Genomic DNA, 26,221 nt, shown 5'->3' with positions numbered 1-26,221 from the left:
TGTCCGGGCTTGCGTCCGACTAGATCCTTGTCCCTGAACCTCCGGCCCCTCAGCAGCTCAGGGAGGTAAATCGCAGGATGTGCGACTAGAAATATCTTGACTTTGCTTGTACAATTGCGGGCCATACTTCACGTGCCATGTTGAAACTCAAAAGATCGGGAACCATAACGTGCGGCTGGAAATATGTCGCATTTTCTAACAAATGAGCATGTTTGGCTATGTTCAAATTATACAAAAATTACGTTTAAGTAAGTTTTATCTCTAGAAAAGTAACTTTTGATTTTAAATTTGTTGTTTCATTTTTGTTATTGCAACACTTTCATATTTAAAGTGTCAAAATCTTAGAAGTTATAACTCAGGACAAAGAAGGGTAAGCTTGGACTTGTGGAAATTACATGAACTAATACATTTAGATATTCCATTTTCATAAATGTAGAGGTGTAGATCGCGATGGTGATGACACGAATCATGACTGTGGCGGCCCAAATTACATTGGTGGCTTTTTTTAATTGTTGGATGGGTGATAGTGATTTTCATGTTTTGGTGGTTATTACAGTGATGGTGGGATCAGGCGGTGGTACTGCTGGTGATTATGACAAGGTATTGACGATAATGGTGGCACTGGAGGCAGCGGTTCATGGGTGGTAGCTTGGTGGAGGCAATCAAAATTCACTGTAAGTGCCACCGGAGGCTCTGCAAATCGTGGTTGTAGTGGCATGGTGATGACACATATCGCAATTGCAATAGAGTGGTAATGACGATACGGTGGTGTACAAATGTGGGGTGCAATGATGTCATGGCGTGCAATACTAATGTTGTTGTGTTGTATGGTGGTGGTGGTATTAATTCCATGTTTTCGCATTGGAATTTTGAGGTGATTTTTGTTGGTGGATCTGGTGAATATGCCGATGTCACGAACAATGTTGGCATTAGCTTTTGGTGGTCACAATCTAGGGGCTACAGCTGGCAGTGCTTGACGGGAGATCTAGAAAATTTAGGTCCCCATATGTAGTCGTGGTGGTTGTGGCGGTGACTAATAATTTTTTTTCGGGGTCGTGGATTTGATGCAACGATATGGTGGTGTTCTTTGCAATGGTTTAATTTGTTTGAGGTGGTGGTGGTTCTAGTGACAAAGATGATGGTAGTGTTACTGGAGGCAATGTGAGATGGTCGTTACAAATTATTTAGTTTACTGTAACCATTAAATTAGTTAATCTATGAACAACAAACAATATGTGACCAATGAAAAAGATAAATTTTGACCAAAAAATAACGTATGATCTAAAATTTTGTTCATTTGTGATGGATAATTTGGGATTGTATAATAAGTTGTAACTTAAAATATATGTGATTTGTGCTCGATAAACAAATTATGACTTATAAATTTTTGATTTGTGATCGATGAACAAATTGTGACTTATAAAATTTTTGAATTGTGAACGTAAAATAATTTGTGATCTATAATAATTTTGGTTATGATCGAAAAATAATATTTGACTAATTAAATTGTTAATTTGTAATCAAATTGTATAGATATGTAACTTTAATATATTTAATTAAAAATATAATTAATTAAATCATAAATAATTCTTAATAGATATCAAATTTTTGACATTTGACACATTTGTTCGTAGTTTGGAAATATGTTATACTTAACCTCTTAGTTATAATTTTTTTTCGAAGGACTTTTGTCCGAAGCCCATTTAGATTTTTTAGGTCCTAAGAACCAATTTAGTATAAGAAAAATTCCTCCCGACTCCGCCCATGTTGCAATGATTTTGGGATGTTAAAGTATCTCTTCGGTTTAGCTTCGATGAACTTTGTCCATGTTTTGAAGAATTTTGTACTATCTTTGACCTATCGGTTTAGACTAAAAAGTTGGTAATTATAATACGATTTAGTGGGTATCTTAGTTCACTAAGATTTTAACATCTTAAAATTATAATGAAGTATCGTGATTTTATTAAGTGGACGCCCCAGTGAACAACAAAATTGGACATCATATTTAAAATCATAAATTTTAAGTTGCCAGTCGTAAGTAAAATATTTACTTATTTTTGAGTAGCTTTGACAGTACCGGCAAAACTAATAGTTTATGTATTTGTAAGTTTTATCAGTGTTATAATAATTTATTTTGGCACTTATTTACTTACAATTAAACATGCTTATGAGTGAATTTTTTGTGAACCTAGCCAAACACGCTCTTTCCATAGTTGTGTTTGTACAGAGAGAAACATATCTCTATTGGATTAAAAAAGCAACTTCACTTTTTATCTAGGAAAAAAATGAAAAGGTGTTTCCGACTTGTTTGTCACGAGCAGATATAATTAAAAGTTACTTTTTAGTCATTAGCGTGACTAATAAGTTGCAAGTTATTAGGTAACCATCGAAGTTAAAATTATTTGCAGTGTTGAAATATTTTTATGTTCCTTTGTAAAAGTGAATACAGTCTTGCTTTTTAGATTTCGTTTAATTATTTTCTGCCTAATTATTTGTAATTTTCGGACTTAGGTCCTTCAATTAAACAAATATGCACTGCTTAGCCAATCATTTTCCTTTAAAAAATTTATTAAATCTGTAAGAAATTACAATGTTACCTTTTCTAGAATTTCATGACTTAATGGATACTAATATATAGATAAAACGATGGTAGTATAAAAGAAATTTTAATATTAAGACGGTGCATCACTCTTTTTTTGTTGTGAAGAGTAGTTATCGGAATTTAGTTGTTCTATAAAATATTCGACATGATTGCGCTGGTACAGGTATCTAAAGATGGCTTCAATTTCGATCAAGATCAATACTTTGTAAAAATAGATTGATTTCAATCTGACAATCTTTATCCCTGTTTAAGCCCCCTTTTCGAGAAAAATAAGTATTAGAATAGTATTTTTTGAAGAAAGTGTGATTAAAAAATAGATAACAATTTTGAATTTAGGTATAAAATTACTTTATTAGAGATTGTATGATTGAAAATGAGTTTTGAAATAAATGGAGACTCAAACATAGGATTAGGTTGAGTTGAAAATTTAAATATCCATGAAAATCAAAATTTCTTTAATAAACTTGAATTCGATTTTTTGTGTCAATCGATTCTAGTTTCTCAATTTAATTCATCCCAATTGATAGATCAACTATGATTGAATTGGACAAATTTAGTCATTAGATATTACCTAAAATTTGTTCAATTCTTGCTTTGTTATTCATATCAATAAAGTCAATCTCGATCCTAATCATGTTAGCATCTGATATCTCTAAACTGTCCCTCCAATGAAAAGTAACATCAACCAAAATTTACACATCACTGAATTAGGTCCCGTTTGGCGGCCATTTTTTTCAAAATGCATTTTTACATAAAAATGACTCTCAAACACTCCTAAATGGGGCCATAGCTTATGTTAACGAAGAAATAACAGGGTTTAAATGCTATATTTAAGAAACTGAAAGCTAATAACAATCTTCTATTTCTTATCAGTTTTTTAAATTCATTTTTAATCACACAATTTAAGGGACTACGGCTTTTATCAATTTTTTAATCACAAATTTCGTCAATTTTTATTAAAATCTAATATCTCTATTTTTTTTTATCCGAAACAAATGGGGGCTCAAATTCTCCTATGCATGAGCAACTAAGCAAGGTAATGAAGGAGAACATTTAATTTCTAGTAATCCTTGAGAGTAAAAACTTAGTACTTCGTGTCATTATTTAATTAACATATATATTATTCGTCCATTATGCATCCCAAGTGAATAGTTAATTAAATAGTTGCATCTAGAAATTTTTCTTAAATTAGTACTTTATTAATCGTGAAATACGAAAAATTCTTAAATTAGTATCTTCTCTTGGATTGGTCGTGATGCAAATTCTAACATCAAGTGCCCAAATAGTAATTGGAGGATGGAGTCGAAGAAGAAGAATCAGATTATACACAAAACAACAGTGTACCAGACACCAATAAATTGTCCACAAATTGGAGCTATCAATTAAAAAGTTGCATGCAAATGGTATACTTCCTTGGAGAACAAAACTGAAGAAACCTTTGGTTCTTTCTGAATGAACTACTGTCATATATGTTTACATCGAAAAGGATAACTAGATTCGAGAGCATATCGAAGAAAATATGCATTTAAATTCAAACTATTTCAGCAATTGGTCAGTGTCGCGCACAATCTTTTTCGAGGGAAGCATAATTGTAGCCACCGGATTATATTCCAGGCCACCACCTTGATCTATTATCAATCTGAGTCCATTAATATGAAGCTTCCCGTGATCACAGCAGTTGGGATTTTAGACAATTCCTATCTAAAGTCTGCGCAGAAAAGATAATGTCATGTTATTTTTTATTATGTAAGAATTAAGCGAAAGTTGTAGCGAGTAATCACCTCAGGAATGTCCAATACGCTCTTCCTCTCACTGAGAGCTTCGACCTTAGGGATTCTTGTGTCTTTGGCTTTCAAATATTTTAGCTGCTCTTCAACACCTTTACTTTTCTCCAAACCGACGTGTACAGCCACCGGTTTACAATTTCGGAATCCTTCCTTCGTCTCTATGCAAACACCGTCCTCCAAAATTCAAGCAACACAAGTTTTCTGTCGGCTTTCATACGTTGTGTTAAATATTAAATTTAAATAAATAAATGTGTCTCTTCAAAATATTTTAAATTTTCTGTTGGCTTTCTCATGAAAATTGTGTGTGTCAAGCTTTCGATAAAAAATGAATTCAGCCTTCACATGAAGACAGACGCATGTAGAACTAATGTGTTCCTCTCTTAGTTTAAATTTTCATATGACATGGTTCGTTATAATATGAGCAAAGTTGCAAACCATTGATATGTCTCAAGTTTCTCCAACACGGTACACATCCAATGGAAAGCAATCCTTTACCAATTGATTCGTGCAAAGAAAGATACAAAAAGGAAGAAAGAGCAAAGGAGAAAGATCAATTAGAAGCTCACCTCTTCATGTACCCAAATCAAATCAGCAAGAAATTTCTTGTGTTCATCAAGAACAGCCTTGACCAAATCTGCATACAAGATAACCAGTCTTAACCGTGGCGTCTCCAGAATTAGTAGAAACGAAATTTCTGTTCTTTTTCAGGGTGGGAAGGGCTTTGAAATATGACATATTCAAACTGAATAACGATTGAACCAATTTGAAATTAAATGGCTGAGAAGTTCATACCGAATTAGGCAACCTAAACTGTCAACTGCTAATATGCTAATGCTATTATCAAACATGCTTACAAAATTAACAGAAGTTATCAAATTGCTGAATTGACATAGGATCTAATTGACAGGAAAGCATAGAATCTCAGCAAGCATAAGTAAGGACATATAAACTATCACCCTAGGAAATTTCTTGGGGAATTCTTGCTCTAACTTCAATATGTTGAGGCACTCATTAAATCAAAATTTCTCAACTTGTTTGCTGCAACCCGAGAGCAAATTTTGGAATGATATTACACTATTACAGTATTCCAATGTGCCTAATGTAGGACAATACTAAGAGAAAATCCAAAATCAGTTAGGAAATGAAAGAAATAAGACTAAGAAACTTGTGTTTAGCTCAAATGTTTTCTAGTTGTCTTTATCTTTTCTAAGTATAGTAGTAATAGAACTTTTATTTTTTATTTAATTAGGACTATAGTTTATTTATTGATTAGAATAGAAGTTTTAATTAGATTAGATTTTATTCATTTCCTTATTTCAATTTCCTAGTATTAGTAGAAATAGGTAATAATCTTGCCTATAAATATATAAGGGGTTTGTACACTTTTTTAGAGTTCAATTCATTATTCGATTCTCGATTAATAAGATATTTCAGTTTTTCAATTTATTGGAGGATTCCAAATAACTATAACATCCGTTCGAGCCAAATTCGAACAAACACCCATTTGTATGTTACGAATTAGATACTTTTATTATTATCCATGTTTCCGTCCTACATCAGTGCCAGTCCTACAAAATTACAGAAAACTTCTACAATCCTTCAGATTAATTTGCTAGGTTCCTCATAGCAAGAAGTGCAATTCTATCCTATAGATTGACACAGAGTTGTGACATTCGACGTGTTTAATTTAGGATTATAGATGACACATATAAAAATTTTGGAATTAATTTCTAAGAAAAATAAAAAGTCTGGGTACTAAAATCGCAATTATTCCTTTTCAATTTTGTAATTTTTATTGTTTTTAACGGCAAATCTGACAGATCTTGATGGCAATGAGTTTTCGCACAAAAAGTTTTAAACATAGGGGTTCTCTGTGATTTTTAATAGATAGTGGGATATATCGCACGTGAAAACCTTTTTAGAGGGATTTTCTAATATTAATCCTAATTTTATTGTGTGTATCTTTCTGTTGTCTAACTTGAGTTTTATCAAAGTTAGAATTGAAGAAATAAATTCTCAAAAATTTCAAATGTTTATTAAACTATAAAAATTCTCTACGTTGTCACTGAAGAACATCACTTTGACGTTTCATTTTGCTTTTCATGCACCTGTCTTCAGCACGGTTATTAAACCTGATTTGAGGTTATCTGCTTGTGGCATCATGAGAAATCAAGGGTGTAGCTCTTGGTTCAAGTCGAGTTGGGGCAAAGAAGGATGAAAATCATTCATGCTTGAAGTTGTTCCCAATGTTAACCTTCGTTGGCATTGAATTCATTAGTTAACATATGGCCTAAGGGAAACACTATACACCGAGATTCTCAACCTTTATTCTTAACACGTAAATCTCAGTTTTCAAATATACAACACTCGAGTCTTGAAGTAAACGGTTTTCTGCTAAAAAGGAGAGAGCAAAGCACCTGAAAGGATCTTTCATTTTTTAATACCATGTTTGGCTTAACTCATTTCTGAAAAGAAGCAAAATATTATCTGCTTCTTTCTTGCTTTTCTTGACACTAAGTATACTCACAATTGAAGATAAAAGCATTTCCTGAACATAATTCAAAAGCATTCATAGTTGTAATCATATAAAAACTGATAATTCTTAATCAGGTAAAGAGCCAGAATGTTTTTACCCCATTAGCCCTCCCAAACAAGAGACTCACAAACACCATACTACAGACTAGAGGCAAGATTTCAACCCTAAAGAGGATATCTATAAACCTCTTTTACATCGATTTGCATTTATCCCCAACGACACATGTATTTTGACTTGGCCCGTCACTGCAAACTCCTCAATCTCCACTTGCACAGCCCCCACATCCGCAGTGCATGCATTCTATAACCTTCTCCTCCCGTAAATGCTTTGGGACTCGGCAAACACACGTGGTTTGGAAGTTATGATCACGAGGTTGCATGCACCTTAAGCAGCAGAGCCTTTCATAGCCAGGCTGCAGTTCAAAACAATAATAGTTATAACCTGATTGTACAGAACTTGGAATGCAAGCATATGCCAGGACCTCAGGAGAAAACTACACAGCATACTTAGAAATTTTGCAATGACAGAAAGCAAAATTACCTTCTATTTCTAAAAATTTAGAAATTGAACAAGCTGAATTATGTCAAATCTGCAACTATTCCTCTTTAAACCACTGTTTTCTTTTGAAAGAGTAACATTTTGTACAACAATCCAGATTGCACGGGGAACTCAGAAAACAAAGCTAAAACGTGACAGAATTTGTATTTCCGGTATCATGATAAATATATGGACATTGTTCACAAACCTTTTTCCACTTTGCAATTAAGTTACGATCTGCATAACCCTGATCCAAGCAGAATTCATACAATTCCTTGGAAATCTCCTTCCTCCTGTGATAAAGGTCAAAAATGTAGCGACTTTTCTGATGGGCTATTTTAAAAATAGGCCACAAGGCCTCACATTTTCTTTTACCATCATGTGGATCATTCTCAGCTGCCAAGAAAATATTCGGGAAAAAAAAAAAAAAGTAACATTAAATAGGTTGACAACGATATAACGGGAAGACAGAAAAATATTCAAGGTACTTTGGTATGACAGAGAAAAAATGAGGACCTTCTCTCATCTGTGCTTGTAGTTCACGTAGAGTAGGTTCAATCAACTCCCAACCCTCAGGGTATTTTACTCGGTTAGTCTTCACCTTAGGCATGACTCCCTCTGAAATATATTCCAATAGGATAACAAGTTGTGTTGACTGGATTAATAAAAAAAAAAAAAGGGTTTCTGGGATGCCAAGTACCTATTATATTTTATGGAACAATTGAAAAGGAAATGTTCATTTACAAGCAGTTAATTCTTTAGAACGGAAATGTCTATGCACAGCCTGTTTATTATTGCTTGCTTAGACTAGTAATAAAAACAAGATTGCATTTCTTTATGCCTCTAACCTGGATAATTTCCTGAATAGTTTTTTTCATAATTTAAGAACTTTTACAACCCAGCACACAGAAATTTAGTCCTGGGTAAGCTCCGGAACAAGAAATCTCATTTTCGTTCCAAATTCCCAATGATTAAGGTACAAACTTTATCATGAATAGAATGACCTGTGGAGTTTACTTCTTTTGAATCTTGCATGGACCTTGAAATAAAGGGCTGCTAAAATTAAGTACCCCACCCATTTATGCAATCCACATCTTAAGGCCCACGCAATTACAATGAGATTGGGCAAAGGCAACTACATAAAATGCTCAAGTAATTGGTATGAATTTGTAGAAAGCTGTAAAAAAAAATAGTGACAAAGAAAATGATCAATCAATGACTAGATCAGAAACGAAATTATGAAACTAACTACATTGAGGAAAATGTAAAAGAACTCATGAGGAATGAACTGTAAATGCCAAGCAAGGTAAATAGCAAGTCTAGGGCTTACGTCCTATGGATCTCCATAGAAGCAAAGCAAGAATACATTCAAGTCTGCCACATGCCACCAGAGGCTATCGGTTATGGACCTTGATTTAGAAATAAGAGACAGCCATCTAGGATAGTGAACTTAAGTGAAATAAACTGCAAGATATGGGCGAAGTTGGGGTTTGGTGGATGAGAGAGAGAGAGCCTACACCAGCAAGGAATACGTTTACAGGGTAGCCATCTTTTGTTCACATCTTTTACACGTTTTAAACTTTAGTGCCATAGCATTTTAATTATCTAAACTTCAAAAAAATAAATTGCACCCAGGTCAGCAGCTTAACCTTTTCACAGGCTAACACCAAATTTTCAGTCACCATGCCTTCTCCAATCAAACCCACCAGGTTTCCTAAAACATAATTTCCCACCAACTGCCTTTGTTAAGACATTTTGTTCAATCCATCTTAAGGATAAATAAAGCCTCTGATATAGCACATAAAAATCCTCTCACTCAAGAAACAAGGAGGCTGCCATTGGTGAGTGGCCTCTGCAATCCACAAACCAATCCCATGGACATCACCAGCACAAATGGTCCAACTGCGCATTACAGCTAGTCAGCATTCGAGGGACATCTCTAAATTCATCCAGTGAACTTCTGAGTTTCCCCCGGTCTTGATCCCACCAAATTGACCATCAAGACCTCAGACATTTTCACACAATCCTATCACAAAGTTAGCCAATGACTCAAAGCCCATAACACCTCTGCCCTAACAGTCAGATAAAGAGGTGAGGTAATAATTACAGCTCAAAACTGAATAACTCTTTCACAGTCAAGAATCAAATTTATAACTGCGAAATTAACTGTACATACACCAAAGATAATGGCACCAAAATGAAAAACAAAAAAGAAGGGATGGCTGATAACAAATTTATGTTCCAAATACCTTTTTCTATATGATGAGTGAATCATGTAATGATTCCATAGAATGTCTTTAAATAATGAAAATTTTGGCGCCTTACATTTTGTAATCTTTACAATTGAGCAAAAGCGGGTGCAGACCCATGTTAACAGGAAATATAAACATGACAGGAACTGCACTATCACCCCTTAGACACACCTATATAATGCATTACTCTCTCACTTAGACGTCAAAAATTAAAATTTTAAACCGAACTGCCGTTTAAAGAGAATCAAAAACAACCATACACCTGCCTATTGGTAAGATTCAGGAATATTGGATTCAAAATCATCCTGGAAACTTGAAGACATTTTTAACAGTAAATCCAGTTAAAGAAGCCATTTTTTTTTGTGATGAGATGTAGCTGCTTGACAGCACCAAATTCCAATTTATATTATTCCAACTGATCCCATCTTACACTAATTGAATCGCAAACTATATCAAAACTCCTCCCCCACCCCCCAAAAAATGTAAAAAAGATAAATACCGAGTCGTAACTTAAAACCCTAGAGTATATAACGTTAACAAATCCAGCTACAATATTCTGTGTTCCTTTCTCACTAAAAAGATTTCGTCATCAGATAAACTGAAACACACTTCAAGAATAAGTGAAGAAAACAATAAATCACAAGGATCGTATAAGTCGGTCACGTACATAAATTTATAACTAAATAGCAGCCCATACAATTCAAAGTCGGGAAGGGACTGTACCAAAGAGTGCAGATATTCGGCCTAGGCAGATGGAGTGGCGGTGGAGGAGGAGATGGAGATGAGATGCAGAGGAGCAAGAGATGTCGAAGGTTCGAATTGAGAATGTTAAAAGAGAATTCTTTAACCTTATTTTGATGACAAGAGCAAGAACAGTTAAAAAATTATTTTTCCTCTGAACCATTTTTACCCACATTTTGTTGGAAAAATAATTTTATACATAAACCCATAATTATATCTTACATTCTAAAAAAATCATATTCCATGAAATCTATTTTTAAAAAATTTACATAAGTGTGCATCCGAATGGCATTGCAGGTTATTGTATCAGTTCGAGAGTTTACCCAGTGCACACTCGAATAATAACAGCTACGAGTAACCTGTCATTAAAAAAAATAAAAAATAATAAATAAATCTACATTCCTTAATTTTCAATTTAAAAATGTAATTACTTCAAAATTGTTATTGCTATTTCTTTCTCCGTAGTTATGTTCTAAACATTCAATTAATTATCATATTTTCTACCTAATTACGTTTCTATCCAAATATTTTATAAGTATGCTTTTGTAAAGCTTTTGTATTTTGTATTCTTATATTATTTAAAATTCAATGGACAAATATATCTTTTTATGCCCTTTAATTGCTTTTTTGGGTAAAAAATTGTCATTAGGAATGAGATGCGCTAATTAATAAAAGTTGAGGACAATAGTAAAATAAAAAAATAAAATAAAATTGAGGAGATAAGAGCAAAAATCGAGATCTTCATTGCAATTAAACCGAGTACATTCAATATAAAAACTGTGACATGAACAAATTAAAGGGCTAATTTTGTTACTGGTCCCCTGAAATTTTAGTGTCAGTTATCCACTATGCTTAAATTTGTTTCAAACTCATTATTTTTACAAAATACTAGTTTTCCACCCGTGCAATACACTGGATCAATAAATTTACAAATTTGATTAATTGTTTAAAATGATGAATGAAAATGTAATATTCATATATGACACACACTCTGCATCATCATATATTATTATTACATTACAGATTGTTGCTTAGCAACCTATTAGAGAACTGAAAAGAAAACAAATTTCATTCATATGGTCGATGTGCAATGCTATCATTGGACGAAATGCAATCGGATATATATATATATATAATATTGCGATGGTAATTTATATATATTAAATTTTTTTTATGCCACATATATATTTTTTTATAGATGTTGTGTAAAGAAATGGGGAAAAGTAGGAAAAATAGTATAACAATTAATATAACTTATAAAGTGATAATAATTTTATTAGGAATTTTTATGTCCAAAAAGAAAACTAATTGACGTCACACAAATAATTTTTTTTTTTAAGAAAACGATGTAAATTATAGTGAAAATTATCGCAAAAAATAATAAACATTAATACAATAATTATTTTTTTAAAGAAAAAAGACTAGTTATACGCATTTTTTAATACACGCGTTTGATGTACATTTAACTATTTTGGATATTCATTTAGATCATTCAATATGTCTATAATATAATTCTTGAAATGAGTTTCGAAATAATATAGAAGATTTATGGTAGATTTTTATAAAAAATAAATAAATAGATTACCCAGTGAAAAAAAAAATTGACACAAAAAAGATATCAACCATTCAATGACCAAAATAATAATAATAAAAATAAATTGACACAGAGCATCATTTAAAGAAAAAGACATATTGTTGCACATGCTCCATGACACGGAGCATTGTGCTGTAATATTTTTTTCCCTTTTTCTTTGGTGATTGATATATTTTTTATATAAATCTATTTTAACCTTATAACGTGATACGTAGTATGTTGAATCATGTATATTGTTTATTTCTTAAAAGCAGTTGCGATAAATCAAAGTAAAATTTAACACAATGTTGAAAAAACTTAATACTCAGTCGAAAAGATGTCGATTAATTTATTAGACGATATTAAATATTTTAGATGTATATAAATTTTGGAGGATTAAATTCAAATATATCAAAATTAGGTGATTAAATAAAAATCTCAACCCCATTTAAATGACAAAATATTATACTGTGGTTCAGTTTGTGTTTGACTCCATTAATTTATTTATTTTTTCATTTTTCTCTCTTTTATTTTCAATCGCAGAATCTTCCACAAAATAATATTACACGTAAATAAAAAACATTTTCATTAAATCGGTTGGATAATGAACAATAAAAAAATATCGATTAATTACATGATTTAATTATATTGAATATAGTTATTATGTCTTTCATATATAAAATAACCATTCAAACTAAAATAATTTGGGTTTTTAATCCATGCATCAAGGGAACATTTATCATATTCCCAGGAAATATGTTTCAATTATATCAACACAAAATTGAGGTCAACTAATTTTTCATCTTGATTATTTTAACATTTGAAAATTTTTTATATATAAAAGAAATTCGATCCTTTTTAGGAATTTTTTTCTTATTTTTACTTTTTCCTTTATATCAATTAATTTTTTAAATAATCTAATAAAATTTTTGACTTCATTTAGAAAATTTCCTAATAAACTTTAAAAAAGTCAAAAGAGACATCATTTAAAAAATTAAGAATTTCGATAACAAGTTAACTTTAAAATTTATCGACGATTGTATGGTGATCAAATGCATAAATTTTCTATATTCTCTCGAAACTCATTTCGAGAATTATATTATAGACACGTCAAATGATTTAAATTAATATCGAAAATAGTTAAATGTACATTAAACATGTGTGTTAAAAAATGTGTATAACTCGTCTTTTTTCTTTAAAAAAAATCAATTATTTTATTAATGTTTATTATTTTTTCGCGACAATTTTCTCTATAATTTACATCATTTTCTTAAAAAAAAATACTACATGGTATGACGTCAACTAATTTTTTTTTTTTTTTACGTAAAAATTCAAATCAGACAAAACAGCAGCACCACACGCGTATGAAGACCATTAGTAGTGATTTTAGGAGTGAAGTAAAATATTATGGGATATTCAAGGGTAAAACGGAGAAACACAAAATATGTCATGAATGAATAGTGCTCGCCACATTCTTTCTTTTATTAAAGCGAGGATTTTCACCAAAAGTCGAGGAGGCGATTTTGTGTGAGAAAGGAAACAACAGGGGCGTGTGTGTGAAGGATTTCTAAGTTCCAGCAAATGATTTCGAATTTTTTTCAATGATTGAATCAATGAGACAAAATGAAGAGAAATTAGGTAACGGAATGTTTTGTTTTCTTTTGAAAAGAGAATGAATCAAACTCTTTAGATAGCACACTATTTTTGACTTTTTGTCAAGATGGAGAGATATTTTGTCTACATACAAAAAGACCATTAGACCTTTAGTGTGAGAGTAACTATGTGAGGGAGTTCATGATAAAATAGGAAACACCTAAATACGTCATGAATGAACAGTAACTGACTGATTCGCTCTTTTAAGATAGTAGTGATTTCATGTAAATCATTTGGTCAATGTGACGTCCATTTTTTAATTAAAAATCAATTGTCCATGTTTCAAGTCATAGGATTAATTGAGAAATATAACATTACATGTCTTCACACATGAACGCATAGGATTTTTCTGTTGAAAAATGGATGTCAAATTAAATAAATTGAAATTCCGTGACTGAGTGTAAAGTTCAATTATCATCAATAAAATTAACTCTATTATTAGAAGTAACTTTGGAGTTAAAAGTGAGTAACTCTCTAAAGAAAAGTCTACTTGTATATAATTTTTGAACATAAATGTGTCCACACTCTTCACATGGGACGGAGGGTATACAATAATTATGCACCTCTAACAAAACCCACTCTCTATACTCACCTTTGCAAATAGTCAGGCTGCTGGAAATTTACGGAAAATTTCACGTTGATCTCCTTAATGTACTATTCTTACGCATTTAGTCACTAAAATTAATTAACCTTATACTATTGATCCTTAAAGTATTTTATTAACTCATTTTGTAACTAAAGTAATTAATGTGACACCATTAATCGCTCTAATAAAGATAAACCATATATAAAATTAAGGAAAAATTGCAGTAGAGGCCTCAAACCTTTAAAATATTAGCAGACTTTTCCGCAATCTTTAATTTGTTGCCATCATCACCCCAAACCTTTCAAAACGTTGTGGCAGATGCCATTTTGGACGATTTTCATCCAAATGTCTGTTAGTTGACTAAGAATTTTGACTTTAACCATATTTTTAATATTTTTGAAAGGGTAAAATAGTAACTTTCATTTATTACATTAAAATAAGTTAGAAATTAAATTAGAAAAAAAATAAGAAATAAGGGGAAAAAAAAAAGAAAGCCAATAGTCTTCTTCCTTCCACCCCATCTCCATCTCCACCTCCACCTACACCTCAAACCCAAAATCCATTATCGTGAGGTTCGCCACCTCCACCTTTGCCACCTGAGAACACTTTGTTCCTACACCGGAGAATAGAAGTTCTAGAGCTATAACAATTGTGGAATATGTAATATAATCTACTGACGATCATAGTCCAATGGAAGGAAAACTGGATTAAAATTCAAATTTTCCAGTTTAATGTCATCTTATTTTGTTCTTCAATAGAATCTCCCTCAACTCGGCGGCGTCAATCTCTTTGGATTTACTTTTCGGCCTGTAATATCTGGTGACTGGATCCAACACCCACGAGGATTTGGTCAATTCTTTCTCCCCTTTCTTCAACATCACATCGAAGCCCCTCCCCTGACACTGTTGGACACACCACTCTGTGATGATACCGCCACATATCCCCTTCGGTACAAAAAAAAATCACAACCGATCAAAATTTTACACCAATCTATAAATCAAATTTCAAAATCCGATTAAAAAAGCCAAATGTCTATAAGCTTGGAAGGAATAGACACACGTGGAGGTAGAGGTGACAATGCTGGTGGTGGTAATTGATTTTGGATTTGAGGTGGGGTGGGAGAAAGAAGATGATTGAATTCTTTTTCCTTTTTTCTTTTTTAATTCATTATTATTATTTAATTAAAATTCTAACTTATTTTAATGTAATAAATGAAAGTTACTATTTTATCTTTTCAAAAATATTAAAAATATGGTCAAAATCAGAATTCTTATCAACTAACATACATCTTGATAAAAACCATTCAAAAGGACCTCCACCACAATGTTTTGAAAGATTTGAAGTGACAGTTGCAACAAATTAAAAATTTGAAAAAAACCTACTAATGTTTTAAAGATTTCAAGCCTCCGTGCAATTTTTCCTAAAATTAATTTTCATGTGATTAGCAAAACAATGCATTAAACCCATATTTGATTCCTTTTGCTTTACATTAATTTATTTCTCATACTTATTTTCAACCACATTCACAGAATAAAATATTGTACACGTAAACCCAAAACTTTTTCCTACTATTTAACCATATAGTCTCCTAAAAAACCAATATTCAAAACATTGTTTTTTGAAAATAATTACCACCAAATAGGGGAATTTCATTTAAGTTTAATGTTTCTAACAAAGAAAGAGACTGGAATGAAGATAATCTCTGTTCGCAAGTTCCTTTTCAACCAACCATTTGGATCCAATTCGCTTGTTGGCCTCGAAGGGAATTCTCAAGATATTTAAAAGCCAACCACCAGACATCTCACTCCATTTTCTCCGACTCTTTCAAGTATCACCTCCCTGTTGGAATATTTACCATCATTCCTAGAACACAATTGCAGGATAATCCACGGAAAATCAAATTCAAACCATCTTCTATCTTCAAAATAAAATTATACAGCTATATGTCAAATCATGACGCTCAAAATGGTTCCCGATCAATTCGCAGTTATATTAATGGAGCCCCATTGCATCCATGGAGATTCCCCAATGAAAGCTACCTTCTTAAAGCACCGTAATTTCTAGTTACCTGCAAATAAAAACTTGATAAGTTAATTTCAAAAGTATTTCACAGACGTAAATATGCGATCTGTACAAGAAATAATAGAAGAAACATTAGCAAACTGTATATCATTCGCCTTCCATCCCTCCATGTTAACTTAAGCTATAGACTGATCTCCAGGGGACAGAAACTAAAGGGACTCTATTTCATTTGAATCATCAATATATGCTCTAATAGTTGTCGACATATTGACCTTTTAAAATGAACAAGATAGAGAAATATTTGCAGCACTCTGCCTAAACAACTAAGCCCTTGTTTGGGCTGCATTTTAATGAAAATTTAGGGGAAAATGAGTTTTAGAACAGTGATTTTTTGAAGAATGTGTGGTTAAAAGATAAGAATTTCTTTTCGATTTATGGGTAATATTATTTTATGGGAGAATGTACGATTGACAATGAGTTTTGAAAAATATGAGTTTTTGAAAAAATGTTGGCCAAACATAGGCTAAATGTTTAACTACAAACTTCTAAGAGATCACTCTGGGACTCCCATTGCTCGGTTAGCAAGTATACCATAATCCAATAGTGTTCTCTGCTGCATTTTAAGAAGGTACTGATTCAACTCCAAATTACTAGAACCATTGTTAATGATCACCAAAAGTTGGGTCCTCCGCAATTTTCCTAATGCTCCCGTGCTCTCTGAAAATGCAGCTTCTTGAGATTGATTATTTATAATACACGAGTCTTAGCTGCTCTCAAGATTATATTATTAAAAGCCAAGTATACAAAGATACTAAAACAGAATAGATCATGTTAGTGCGAACTTGAAGAATACTATGGATGAAACTGGATATGAAGACACAATTTCAGATTACCAGGCAACATGGGATAAATGGCACTGCACTTGGTTCCCATAACTAGGCTAGTTAGTATATATGGGTGAACTAATCTAGAGCAAAATACATAAAAATGTTTTATGTAGAAGAACACCACATACCGGAGGTTTAGGTTTATTAACTTTCTTTGTCACATCATCATCGTCGTCATCGTCATCGTCGTCGTCGTCTCTACTCATGAGCAATCTATTAAGCGAAGATGAAGAGTTGTCTGATTTCCTCCCCCTTTTAGCAGTTGAGGTAGAGCCTCTACCCCTTCCCCTTGGTGCAGCTCTTTTTCTTCCTTTTCCTTGGAGAGCTTCACCGCCATCCTTTGGATAAGAAGCACAAAATACAATATTCAAAGGATGGACAGGAAACAAAACCTTCTAAGAAAGAGAGAATGGATTTAAATTAAAAAATAATAATTCCATACCGAGCTGTCATCAATATCATTAACATCAAGTTTAGCTGTTTCATCATTCGACTCTGAATCCACTACATCTTCATTATCAGCAATACTTCGAACTGATGCTGATGCAGCAGCTGAGGCAGACCTACAACAACGTCACTTAAAATATGTATTGGAAGAAAAATAAACAATGGGATGAAGAATTAACAAACACTTAGCACTGGTTTAACTTTAGCTCTGAGTTTAACGATTGAGACAAACCTTTGAGAATGACGGAAACCCATCACTGAATCTAATGTTGTCTGCTTCGATGTACTGGAACCCCTGCCTCTTCCTCTGCCTCTTCCCCTTCCTCTTGACGTTGTCTTTTCAACTATGGAAACATCACGAGAGGACCTAAAAGATTGTGATGTCTCTTTTCTGCCCCTTCTGGTAGACTTTCCACCAGAGAATGGTGTAGCGTCCTCATCATCACTGAAGGAAACAGCACTTCCAATTCCCCCAGTACTTTTACTTCCACCCTACGTTAAAATTAATGCATATGACTTGTAATGATTACATAAGGGCCATGAGAAACACAAAGCCCTAAAACCAATTCTTGCATGTTGAGCTAGAATATAAAGAATACCTGCAATGACTGTTCGCTAAACGTGAACTCTTGACCATCTTTTGACCTTGTTCCTCTTTCTTTGACACGTGCCTGTATATAATCACATCAAGTTTTCTCCCACAGTAGAAGTGATTTTACAGCTGTCTGATCACACTGAAGACCACCAGTCTAAAAGTAACATATTGCAATACAATATAAATGATCTTTATATTTACTTTCCTGTGCTAGAAATTTCAAAATAAGCATAACCAGATTTTAATTTTGGGCCTTGTGGTAGAAGAGAGAAGAAGATTTTGGAAGGGACTAGGTCGGGGAAGGCACCTTTAACCACAGGAACTAGTTTTCTCTACACCAACTAAATTTCATTGTCGGCAATGAATCTACCACCTCTTTTGGTTAGCATTCATAATTATAGACCAATACACACTACACCGAGGTCAATCTTATTTGTATGCATAACGATGTCCCTCCTTGTGAAACTAAGCCAGCGTTGTGATTATTAGTATGATTGACTTCTCTCCATTTATATATCAAGATGGAAAATCCACGAAAGGGCTTTCAGACAGCATGACATACTTGCCAGGACTGCCAAATAACTCTGTAGAATATCTGTTCATATTCAAGTATCCTTACCTACATCATATGTAAGGACGTTACAGAACAATTCAAACTGCTCCAGGATATTAGGAATATGTTTTCAAAGAGACTTCAGTGGAGATATTGAATGATGCAGTTAAACCAGGTCTTATAATGGAGCTAACAGATAATGCTCACAAGGGGATGCCAGCAAACCCCACCCGATTCAAAGACATGTTACTGTGTTTTTTCCCCCATAGCTGCACATACATGGCCTAACCCGATTCCAAGACATGTTATTGTATTTGTTATTCATAGCTGCATATACATGGCCTAAATCAATAGCAAACACAAGAAAGGACATGAGAAAAGAGAAACTAAGTTCTTGCCTCTAAGCATTCTCCAACTCTAACAATTACATCTTCATCTCCAAACTTCTGATTCTCTGAATCCCTTGCAATTTTGTTCTGTTGAACCAGAGAATTTCGAATTACTAGAACAATCAGGTCAGTTATAAACAAAGATCAATAAGCAAGCAATCAAAACAATGGTGACAAGAATAAGACTACTGCTGATTATCATATTGAAGTGCTCCAACATGCACAGGAAAATTCTGTGACCAATATGAGGATAGGATGTCGAGCACTCACACGAGTTTCTTCGATGTTGTATTGTACACAAGAATAGAAAGCCATTTTGTCATCCTTACTAACAAAATTGTGTAATGCAACATCCAGATCATTGACGGGGAGTATCTCCATTTTCTGCATATATAGAAGTATAAGTGGATTTACCAGAGATACAAAAAGTAAAACGCATGAGAGCTCTAGCGACACTCAAATTGCAGAGTCCTAATACTCTGAAGGGAAGAAGAGTCGAGACTTAATCTTATACCAGGTTACTCTCAGCAACCAACGCTTCAATATTTTGCTGATTCAGTTCTTCTGGTCGGAGCCGTTCAGAATCATCAATTTTATCAACTGCAAAATAAATGTTCATCTCAGCAACCTCAAAGCAGTTAAAGAAAAAAAATAATGAAAAAATCTTCAACAGAAAAAAACAAAAAGACAATTTTCTTTGTGTTAATAAGCATGTCATTAAATCTAGAGCATAAAGCTGAAGGTTGGACAGAACTATACATATAATACAGGGTAGTGCTAAATTTCAATTTTAATAGAGTAAGGCAATCAAGCCTTCCCAAAGTGTATTGCTAAAGTAATTTGAGTAGTACTAACGTGATTAGGAACAAGCAGTAATATACACTTCTCATAAGCTAAATAATCAAAAGAATACTTCATTTTGAGTTTAAATGCTTGATTTGATGGAAGAAAATGGTAAATCTAAGAACACAGCTCACATAAAAGTTTCAATAGTTGTGATGAGTATATTAAAAATAATTAAAACAAAACATTTCAGTTATCCCTTGAAAGCTAACATGTGATTCAGCTTAAACGTATTCAGCCAGGGAAATGAAAAGTAAAATATCAGCAGCTAAATAGATATTAAATTACCTTCACCACGACCTTTTCTTGATGCTTTTGAGAATATAAGTATATCCTGAGGATTAGCTACCTAGAAATTAAAATCAGTCTTGTAAGTTATTCCCTATATATTCATAGGGAAAGAAGGGATTGGGAGAATTTTCCTTCCTTTTTATGAACATAAAAAACAAAAGAAGGAGGTACCTTTCCAACAAATTTTTGCCCAAACCTTTGTGGATTTATCGTCATAAACCCGGAGTAATCTACCTGTTCAATCCAACGGTAAAATATTGGGAAAATGAAATATTTCGGAACTGATAAACCACGAAAGAAAACCATGTGCAGTTAAAAGTTGTTAAAACAGAGAAAACTAACACCTTCACTCGAACTAAGGGAAGTTTGAGTTCGGATCTGTCAATAACCTTTTGGCAAGACTTTTCTATCAGATTTCTGACCTAAAACAACTCAAAGATTAAAAACAAGTAAAGGCATCCAAACCCAGTATGAAATACAACTTCAGCAACAAAAGAAATTGAGAAGAGAAAATAGTTCACCTGTGAAAAAATAGATAACAAGAAAAATAAAAGGATAATATTATCTTACCACTTTGTCCAAATGTTCAAGGATTGAATTCTGATCATTAGGATCAATATCAGGCTCATCTTTTAATACTACCTGCAAATAGAATATTGATTACTTCAAATAGAAGTTCATTCACTACTAGACTGAGAAATGAATCTACCTCCACATATTCAAAGGGCCTCACTGAGTTGAGAGGTATCTTGGTTGGCCGATATTGATTCCCCTAGTTGTCAATAGGTATCACAAATATGAAGTAAATTAACAAATTCAGAAAAGAAAGAAAGGCAGTGTGAATTAATAAAAAAAGGCAGAAAGATTAAATGAAAGGAAAAGGTAACAGATTCAAGAATGCAACCTTAATCTCTAGAAGAAGCACGTGTTTTGGCTTTGATTCACCATCAATCAGTGACGTTGCGACAGATGAACCAGGTTGCGTAATGTGGAAACCCATGCCTGGAACTTCCTGTAACCCAAAGATTTTAACCAGAAAATGATTGGAGAGAGAGAGAGAGAGGGTGGGTGGAGGAGAAGGGGCAAAAAAAAAAATGGAAAAAAGAAACCTAAGCAGAAAGGAACCTGAGGATCAACCAGGCATTCATGTTCATGTCCCCAGACGATAAAATCCAAAAATCGCGGCAAGAAATGCTCATTTATGGCATTTTTAGGATTCATCTTCACTCTGAAAGAACATACCAATATCTGGCCATTAAGTTCCTTCTTCAAGAATGATGTTCTTCAATGTCTCTATCATCATCCATTATACAATAGAAAGATGGAATTATTACCTGTTTTGATGAAGTACTAGTATGTTGAACCAATCTGAAACTTGATGACCTTCTTGAGCTTCGGGTCGCATCCATTGCACTGCATGTGGCGTCTAGCAGGTCAAGATACATACTCGATGAGTGATTCTGTGAAGGCATTTATCAAAAAAATCAGAATCAAGCAGCAAACTCACTGATACCTGAAACATTCGATTCAGACGCTCGTCTCTGATATTCCCAAGGCCATAAAGAGCTATAGATGTTGAGCCCTATGAATCACAAATCCAAAGTATTTTATGCAAATGCCACAACTCAATCAATCATGTGAAATCCATAACCAAACCTTCTTGATAAGAATCGGGTAGAGGGTGATCTGCCCAACTCCTGAACCTTCAAGAACCATTTTTCCAAAATAGTTCACAAGATTACATGCTGAAAGGATATCGACCGCAGAAAGATTGTCCTGCCACAATAGTCATCGACATTGGCCCCCAAAACAGTCTCTCAGATATTATAGAAATTTCGAATATATAATATGATCATAACAACAATTGCACGAGACAGAAAAATGTTTGGTGTTATTAAATACTTAGACAAAAAAATTTACCAAATTAATGTGATTAGACCCAGCCAACTGAAGGATGTGATGAGAGAAAACGAGGGGTTTAAACAGGCATCTGAGTACTTTCTCAAAGGAATTATACAAGAGAATGTAATTTGTAACTAGCCTAAAACACGAGGCTTACAGTCAGATCTGTATAAATATTTTTCTTTGGTTAGACTATTAATTTTGACAGAGAAATTAACACTTTCAGAGCAAGAGAAAATGTTTTGTAACTGGCACCGAATTCTTCTAGAGACACAAATGCACAGTGTTTGCCATATAATCCTCACCACTCCAGCAGGATCATCATGATTTCCATGTATGCTGAAAACTGGTAATCCGACATTGAAGTGAGGATCTTCGTAGTTCACGTGTCCAAATCTGCTTGATGAAAATAGGCATTTTACAAATTCAATAATGATGTGAAAAACAACAAACAGACTACTCAGAATCATTAAAGACCATAAACAAACATAAGAAGATGAAAACATTTGCATCAACAGTCAAAATAAGAAGAGAATATCAAATCAGAATAATAAAGAACGAAATCCAAAATAAAGGAGAAGACATGAGGTTCACCCATTTATAAAAATTGTGCATTTGTTAGGCTTTTGATAAAAAGTGACTCATGTCTGCACGTGAATGGCATACCGTGTCTCGTCCGACTTAATCTTTTAGATGAGGTGCAAAACATGGTAATAGTACAGGTACAAGCAATGTTTAAAAAGCCTTGAGGCCATTCGAGGCATAAAATAAAATAATTCAAAAGAATATTAAAACTAAAAGTACAAAATACGCTTGTGACAAGCTATATACCATCTTAAAATCCATAATATATAGTCCTAATTGTCTTTCATTAAATCAAAACTCTTATTCTCAAAGTCATTTTCAACCACGTATTTACACAATAAAATATTTTACATGTAAACCCAAAACATTTTCGTACTTTTTAACACCAAATTCTTCAAAGAATCACGATTCAAACTCATTTTTATTAAACACTGGGAACAACCGTAGAAGTACTTATGCAAGTCTCGTCGCCACCTTTTCACAAATGTTGTCCGCATGTCAAGCCTTTGATTTAATCTAACGGAAGAGATTTGAACTTCGAGAGCCCCTAATCTCTTCTTCCTCCAATCTTCATATCCCTCAATCCACACTGTCCATTTATGTTATCATAAGAAAACTGTAGATAGACATCACTTCTCCAATTCTTGAATTTCCTTGTACAATCTGAATCTAATAGATTCAGAACAAGACAACTTTTTGATAATTAGCTGACTATTAGCAGCATTCTAGGAGAGACTAAAAGAAGATTTTGCACATGTCAACAATGTTAGAAGAAGTGGTTTGTAGCGGGTGAGAAAGTAAAAAACCAAAAGGAAGAGGATAATGAGCTGCAAATGTGAACGACGAGAGTAGTGGGAATCTTAATAAGGAGAATGGATGACATGATAGAAGTAGAAATAACAATTACAGACATGGTCAATTGAACAGATTGTGGTATAATTAAGTTTCAAGAATTAATATTTGAAGTCTCAGCTACACGAAATGAAGAATCCACTCCTTGATTCTTGCCAGCGTGGACAAAATAAAGCTATGGAGCTAGACCATTCAACATCCTATGATGATGTCAGAGAGCTATGTGAAAAAATAGAAGCTTTCGAAAGAGAAAACTTCTAGTGGAATTACAAACTCTGAGTGCTGCAGAGGAGGCTCTAAAGAACCTTGGAGCAGCACACTTGGAGGCAGATACAAAAGGCACAAGAGCTTTCTACCAAACTTGCTGAAACTCCACAGAAGATGGATCAAGATATAAAAAGCATGACAAGAAGTATAATGAACTTGATTCCAAGATCAACAGGCTTCACAAAAAAGCAAAGCAATGTACTCGAGGTGCAGAAGGAAAAAGATGATTTTGAAACCCAATTTCATGAAATTAAAGAGAAAGCTGACAGAGCATCATCATGGTCGTCAGCATTGCAGCAAAAGCTGGTGCGTACATGCCAGTGCACTAATGAAGCGCCAGAAGCAATGATGTAGAAACGCAACAATAGTGTAGTGCAAGCAACTCCAGGACAGCATTGAAGATCTTTGAAATGCGATGAGGCATGAGCTTTACTCTTTTTGCTATATTACCACATTATACAACATCATCCAAAAATTTAAGCTATTAGAGAGAAGACAGGTATATGTCTTTAAATTTAGTCTTCAACAAATGAACTTGAGCTATGGCCCAAATTATGCTACAGCTATGCTGCTACTGGGACTAACGGGATTTGGAATTCGATGATGATTTACCACAGAGACAAAAAGAATTCAACTAAAAAATGCAAAAGGAACTTTCGAAACAGTTTCTAGGCATACGAAGTGTCAACTTCAGATAAAAAAGATGAGAGAAAACAGGATATAATTTTGTTCATAGAAAAAAAGAAAAAAGACCGAACATTACGAATTTGCAAAGTTCACTGTCTGGTCACTGACAACTTGAAACTGCACTGGTTGATTGTTGAGACAATGGCGGCGAAGAATTTCAATGGCTTTCACTAAAGTTGACCTTGATGGCTTATTCTCATGGAAAAGATCGCCACCAAGAAGTAAGAAATCCACCTAACATCAGTTCACTTAAAAATTATGATAAAGTAAATGTTCAACAATTACTTAATTACAAGCACATAAAGTTACAATTGACAAAGTAACAAAAACATTGCATGTAAAAGCATATTTAAGCGTGAGAATTCATTAATCGGTTCATGATCCACCTATTTTCTGAAATTTCAACTTTACTTGAGACTTTTATTGAGTTTGAATACTATATATGGTTATGAAACAAAGTCAACATATCAAGAAGAATGTAAAGATGTATTATGCAAGTGCAAGTACCTGTTTTTGCTCCGCAATTGAACATATCTCTTCAAAAGCCTGAAATGAATCATGCCTGCGGATTTCATCCTTCTCCATATAACCAAGGTGACAATCAGTAGCCACTAATATTCGCAGCACATCGCTAGTACCTTCCCTGCGAATTTTAAAAATAAACTGAAAACATATTTCACCTTAAATGGTTCCCATACATAAGTAGAACAACTAATACATTCAGACCATTTAATTTGCAGATTATTAAGAAAATATTAATTTCAATTGCATTGTTAAAACGAATACTTAGCTTTTCCCTTTTACATTACCTTGACGAATCGGTCATTTGGAGAAAGTTTACCTTAAACCTGCCAATAAAAAGCCGAAATATGTTTCAAAATCCAAAATAAATAATTTTAACAGTATAGTATAAAAACCCTAGGTCAAACATTTAATACCAAATATACGCCGTGTTCAGGGGGAAAAAATCGCACCAAACTAGAGAAAGAGAGATAATGGATTCAGCGATGAATAAAGGAAAAAAAAAAAAAAAAAAGGAGTTTCAGTTGCCAGAGAACGGATTTGAAGGAGGCGATGAGCTCCACCAGTGGAGCTAAGTACTAGAGGAGTGGCGGGGAATTTAAAAGAACGCCGAAAATAATGGCCAGGTACCACTGTTACTGTGTTACTGCCCGCACTTGCGCTTGGATTGAGGATGGGGGGTTTCTTGCTCTATTGGATGACGCGGTAAATAATATAAATAATTTATTAACGAAAATGGTAAAGATCTTTCATCGGTCCAACAACTTTTCTACCACTTATTTCAAAAACTTCTATTATAATTTACCAAAAAACCTAATTTTAATTCTTATCAAAAATAAAAAATTACAATTAAAATAATAAAATAACAATCAAAAAATTAATTTTTGGGAGTGAAAAATCACTTCCAATCACCGTCTTGATTGATAAATTTGTAAAGAATCTCATCCATTAGCTTATAATTATATAAAGGTCAAGATTTATTCTACTATTACCAACCGAACTCCCTATCCATGTTTCAAAACATATCAATATTGATTTTATAACCCCCTGCACTTTTGAAATCAATAGCTAACTCTCTTCTCTCTAACGAATGATTTTCAAACCACCATCGC

At 33.4% G+C, this 26,221-nt stretch overlaps 2 protein-coding genes across 4 annotated transcripts; both read right to left on the bottom strand.

Moving 5' to 3' along the window:
* Nucleotides 1-6,944: 6,944 nt before the first annotated feature.
* On the bottom strand, nt 6,945-10,593 carry LOC111404070 (protein BUD31 homolog 2). Its single transcript, XM_023032795.1, has 4 exons — nt 10,438-10,593; nt 7,979-8,080; nt 7,671-7,858; nt 6,945-7,337 (listed from the first exon to the last, which is right to left on the bottom strand). Exons 2-4 carry the CDS (start codon nt 8,070-8,072, stop codon nt 7,182-7,184), a joined length of 438 nt encoding a protein of 145 aa, XP_022888563.1. The 5' UTR covers nt 8,073-8,080; nt 10,438-10,593; the 3' UTR covers nt 6,945-7,181.
* A 5,240-nt stretch (nt 10,594-15,833) lies between these two features.
* Nucleotides 15,834-25,788, bottom strand: LOC111404069 (double-strand break repair protein MRE11). Of its 3 annotated transcripts, none has more exons than XM_023032793.1 (23): nt 25,526-25,786; nt 25,397-25,435; nt 25,095-25,230; nt 24,664-24,821; nt 22,502-22,592; nt 21,951-22,070; nt 21,808-21,876; nt 21,629-21,720; nt 21,420-21,522; nt 21,199-21,306; nt 21,004-21,066; nt 20,865-20,936; nt 20,639-20,716; nt 20,466-20,528; nt 20,292-20,352; nt 19,675-19,760; nt 19,431-19,544; nt 19,170-19,247; nt 18,223-18,294; nt 17,856-18,115; nt 17,619-17,739; nt 17,305-17,514; nt 15,834-16,335 (listed from the first exon to the last, which is right to left on the bottom strand). In XM_023032793.1, exons 2-23 carry the CDS (start codon nt 25,411-25,413, stop codon nt 16,303-16,305), a joined length of 2,205 nt encoding a protein of 734 aa, XP_022888561.1. In that variant the 5' UTR covers nt 25,414-25,435; nt 25,526-25,786; the 3' UTR covers nt 15,834-16,302. The 3 variants fall into 3 exon arrangements, 2 of the variants coding, with proteins under 2 accessions (XP_022888561.1, XP_022888562.1); XM_023032794.1 differs by having other exon boundaries at nt 25,562-25,786; XR_002704642.1 differs by lacking the exon at nt 15,834-16,335 and having other exon boundaries at nt 17,493-17,514; nt 17,619-17,728; nt 25,526-25,788.
* Nucleotides 25,789-26,221: the final 433 nt, after the last annotated feature.

Source organism: Olea europaea, chromosome 11 (genome assembly GCF_002742605.1).
Source record: "Olea europaea var. sylvestris chromosome 11, O_europaea_v1, whole genome shotgun sequence".
NCBI classification, from domain to species: domain Eukaryota; kingdom Viridiplantae; phylum Streptophyta; class Magnoliopsida; order Lamiales; family Oleaceae; genus Olea; species Olea europaea.
Note: the sequence above shows the minus strand (reverse complement) of the source record. Positions and strands in the feature narration are given on the sequence as shown.

Bases quoted from the DNA above. Each gene is read 5' to 3' on its own strand.
- LOC111404070 (XM_023032795.1), bottom strand. From the start codon at position 8,072: ATGCCTAAGGTGAAGACTAACCGAGTAAAATACCCTGAGGGTTGGGAG. The intron at 7,859-7,978 runs GTCCTCATTTTT...TTTTCTTGGCAG, and splicing joins ACAAGCACAGATGAGAGAAG to CTGAGAATGATCCACATGAT. The intron at 7,338-7,670 runs GTTTGTGAACAA...TTTGAACTGCAG, and splicing joins TAATTGCAAAGTGGAAAAAG to CCTGGCTATGAAAGGCTCTG.
- LOC111404069 (XM_023032793.1), bottom strand. The intron at 20,529-20,638 runs GTGTTAGTTTTC...TGGATTGAACAG, and splicing joins TTCCCTTAGTTCGAGTGAAG to GTAGATTACTCCGGGTTTAT. The intron at 19,248-19,430 runs GTGAGTGCTCGA...CTGGTTCAACAG, and splicing joins ACAACATCGAAGAAACTCGT to AACAAAATTGCAAGGGATTC.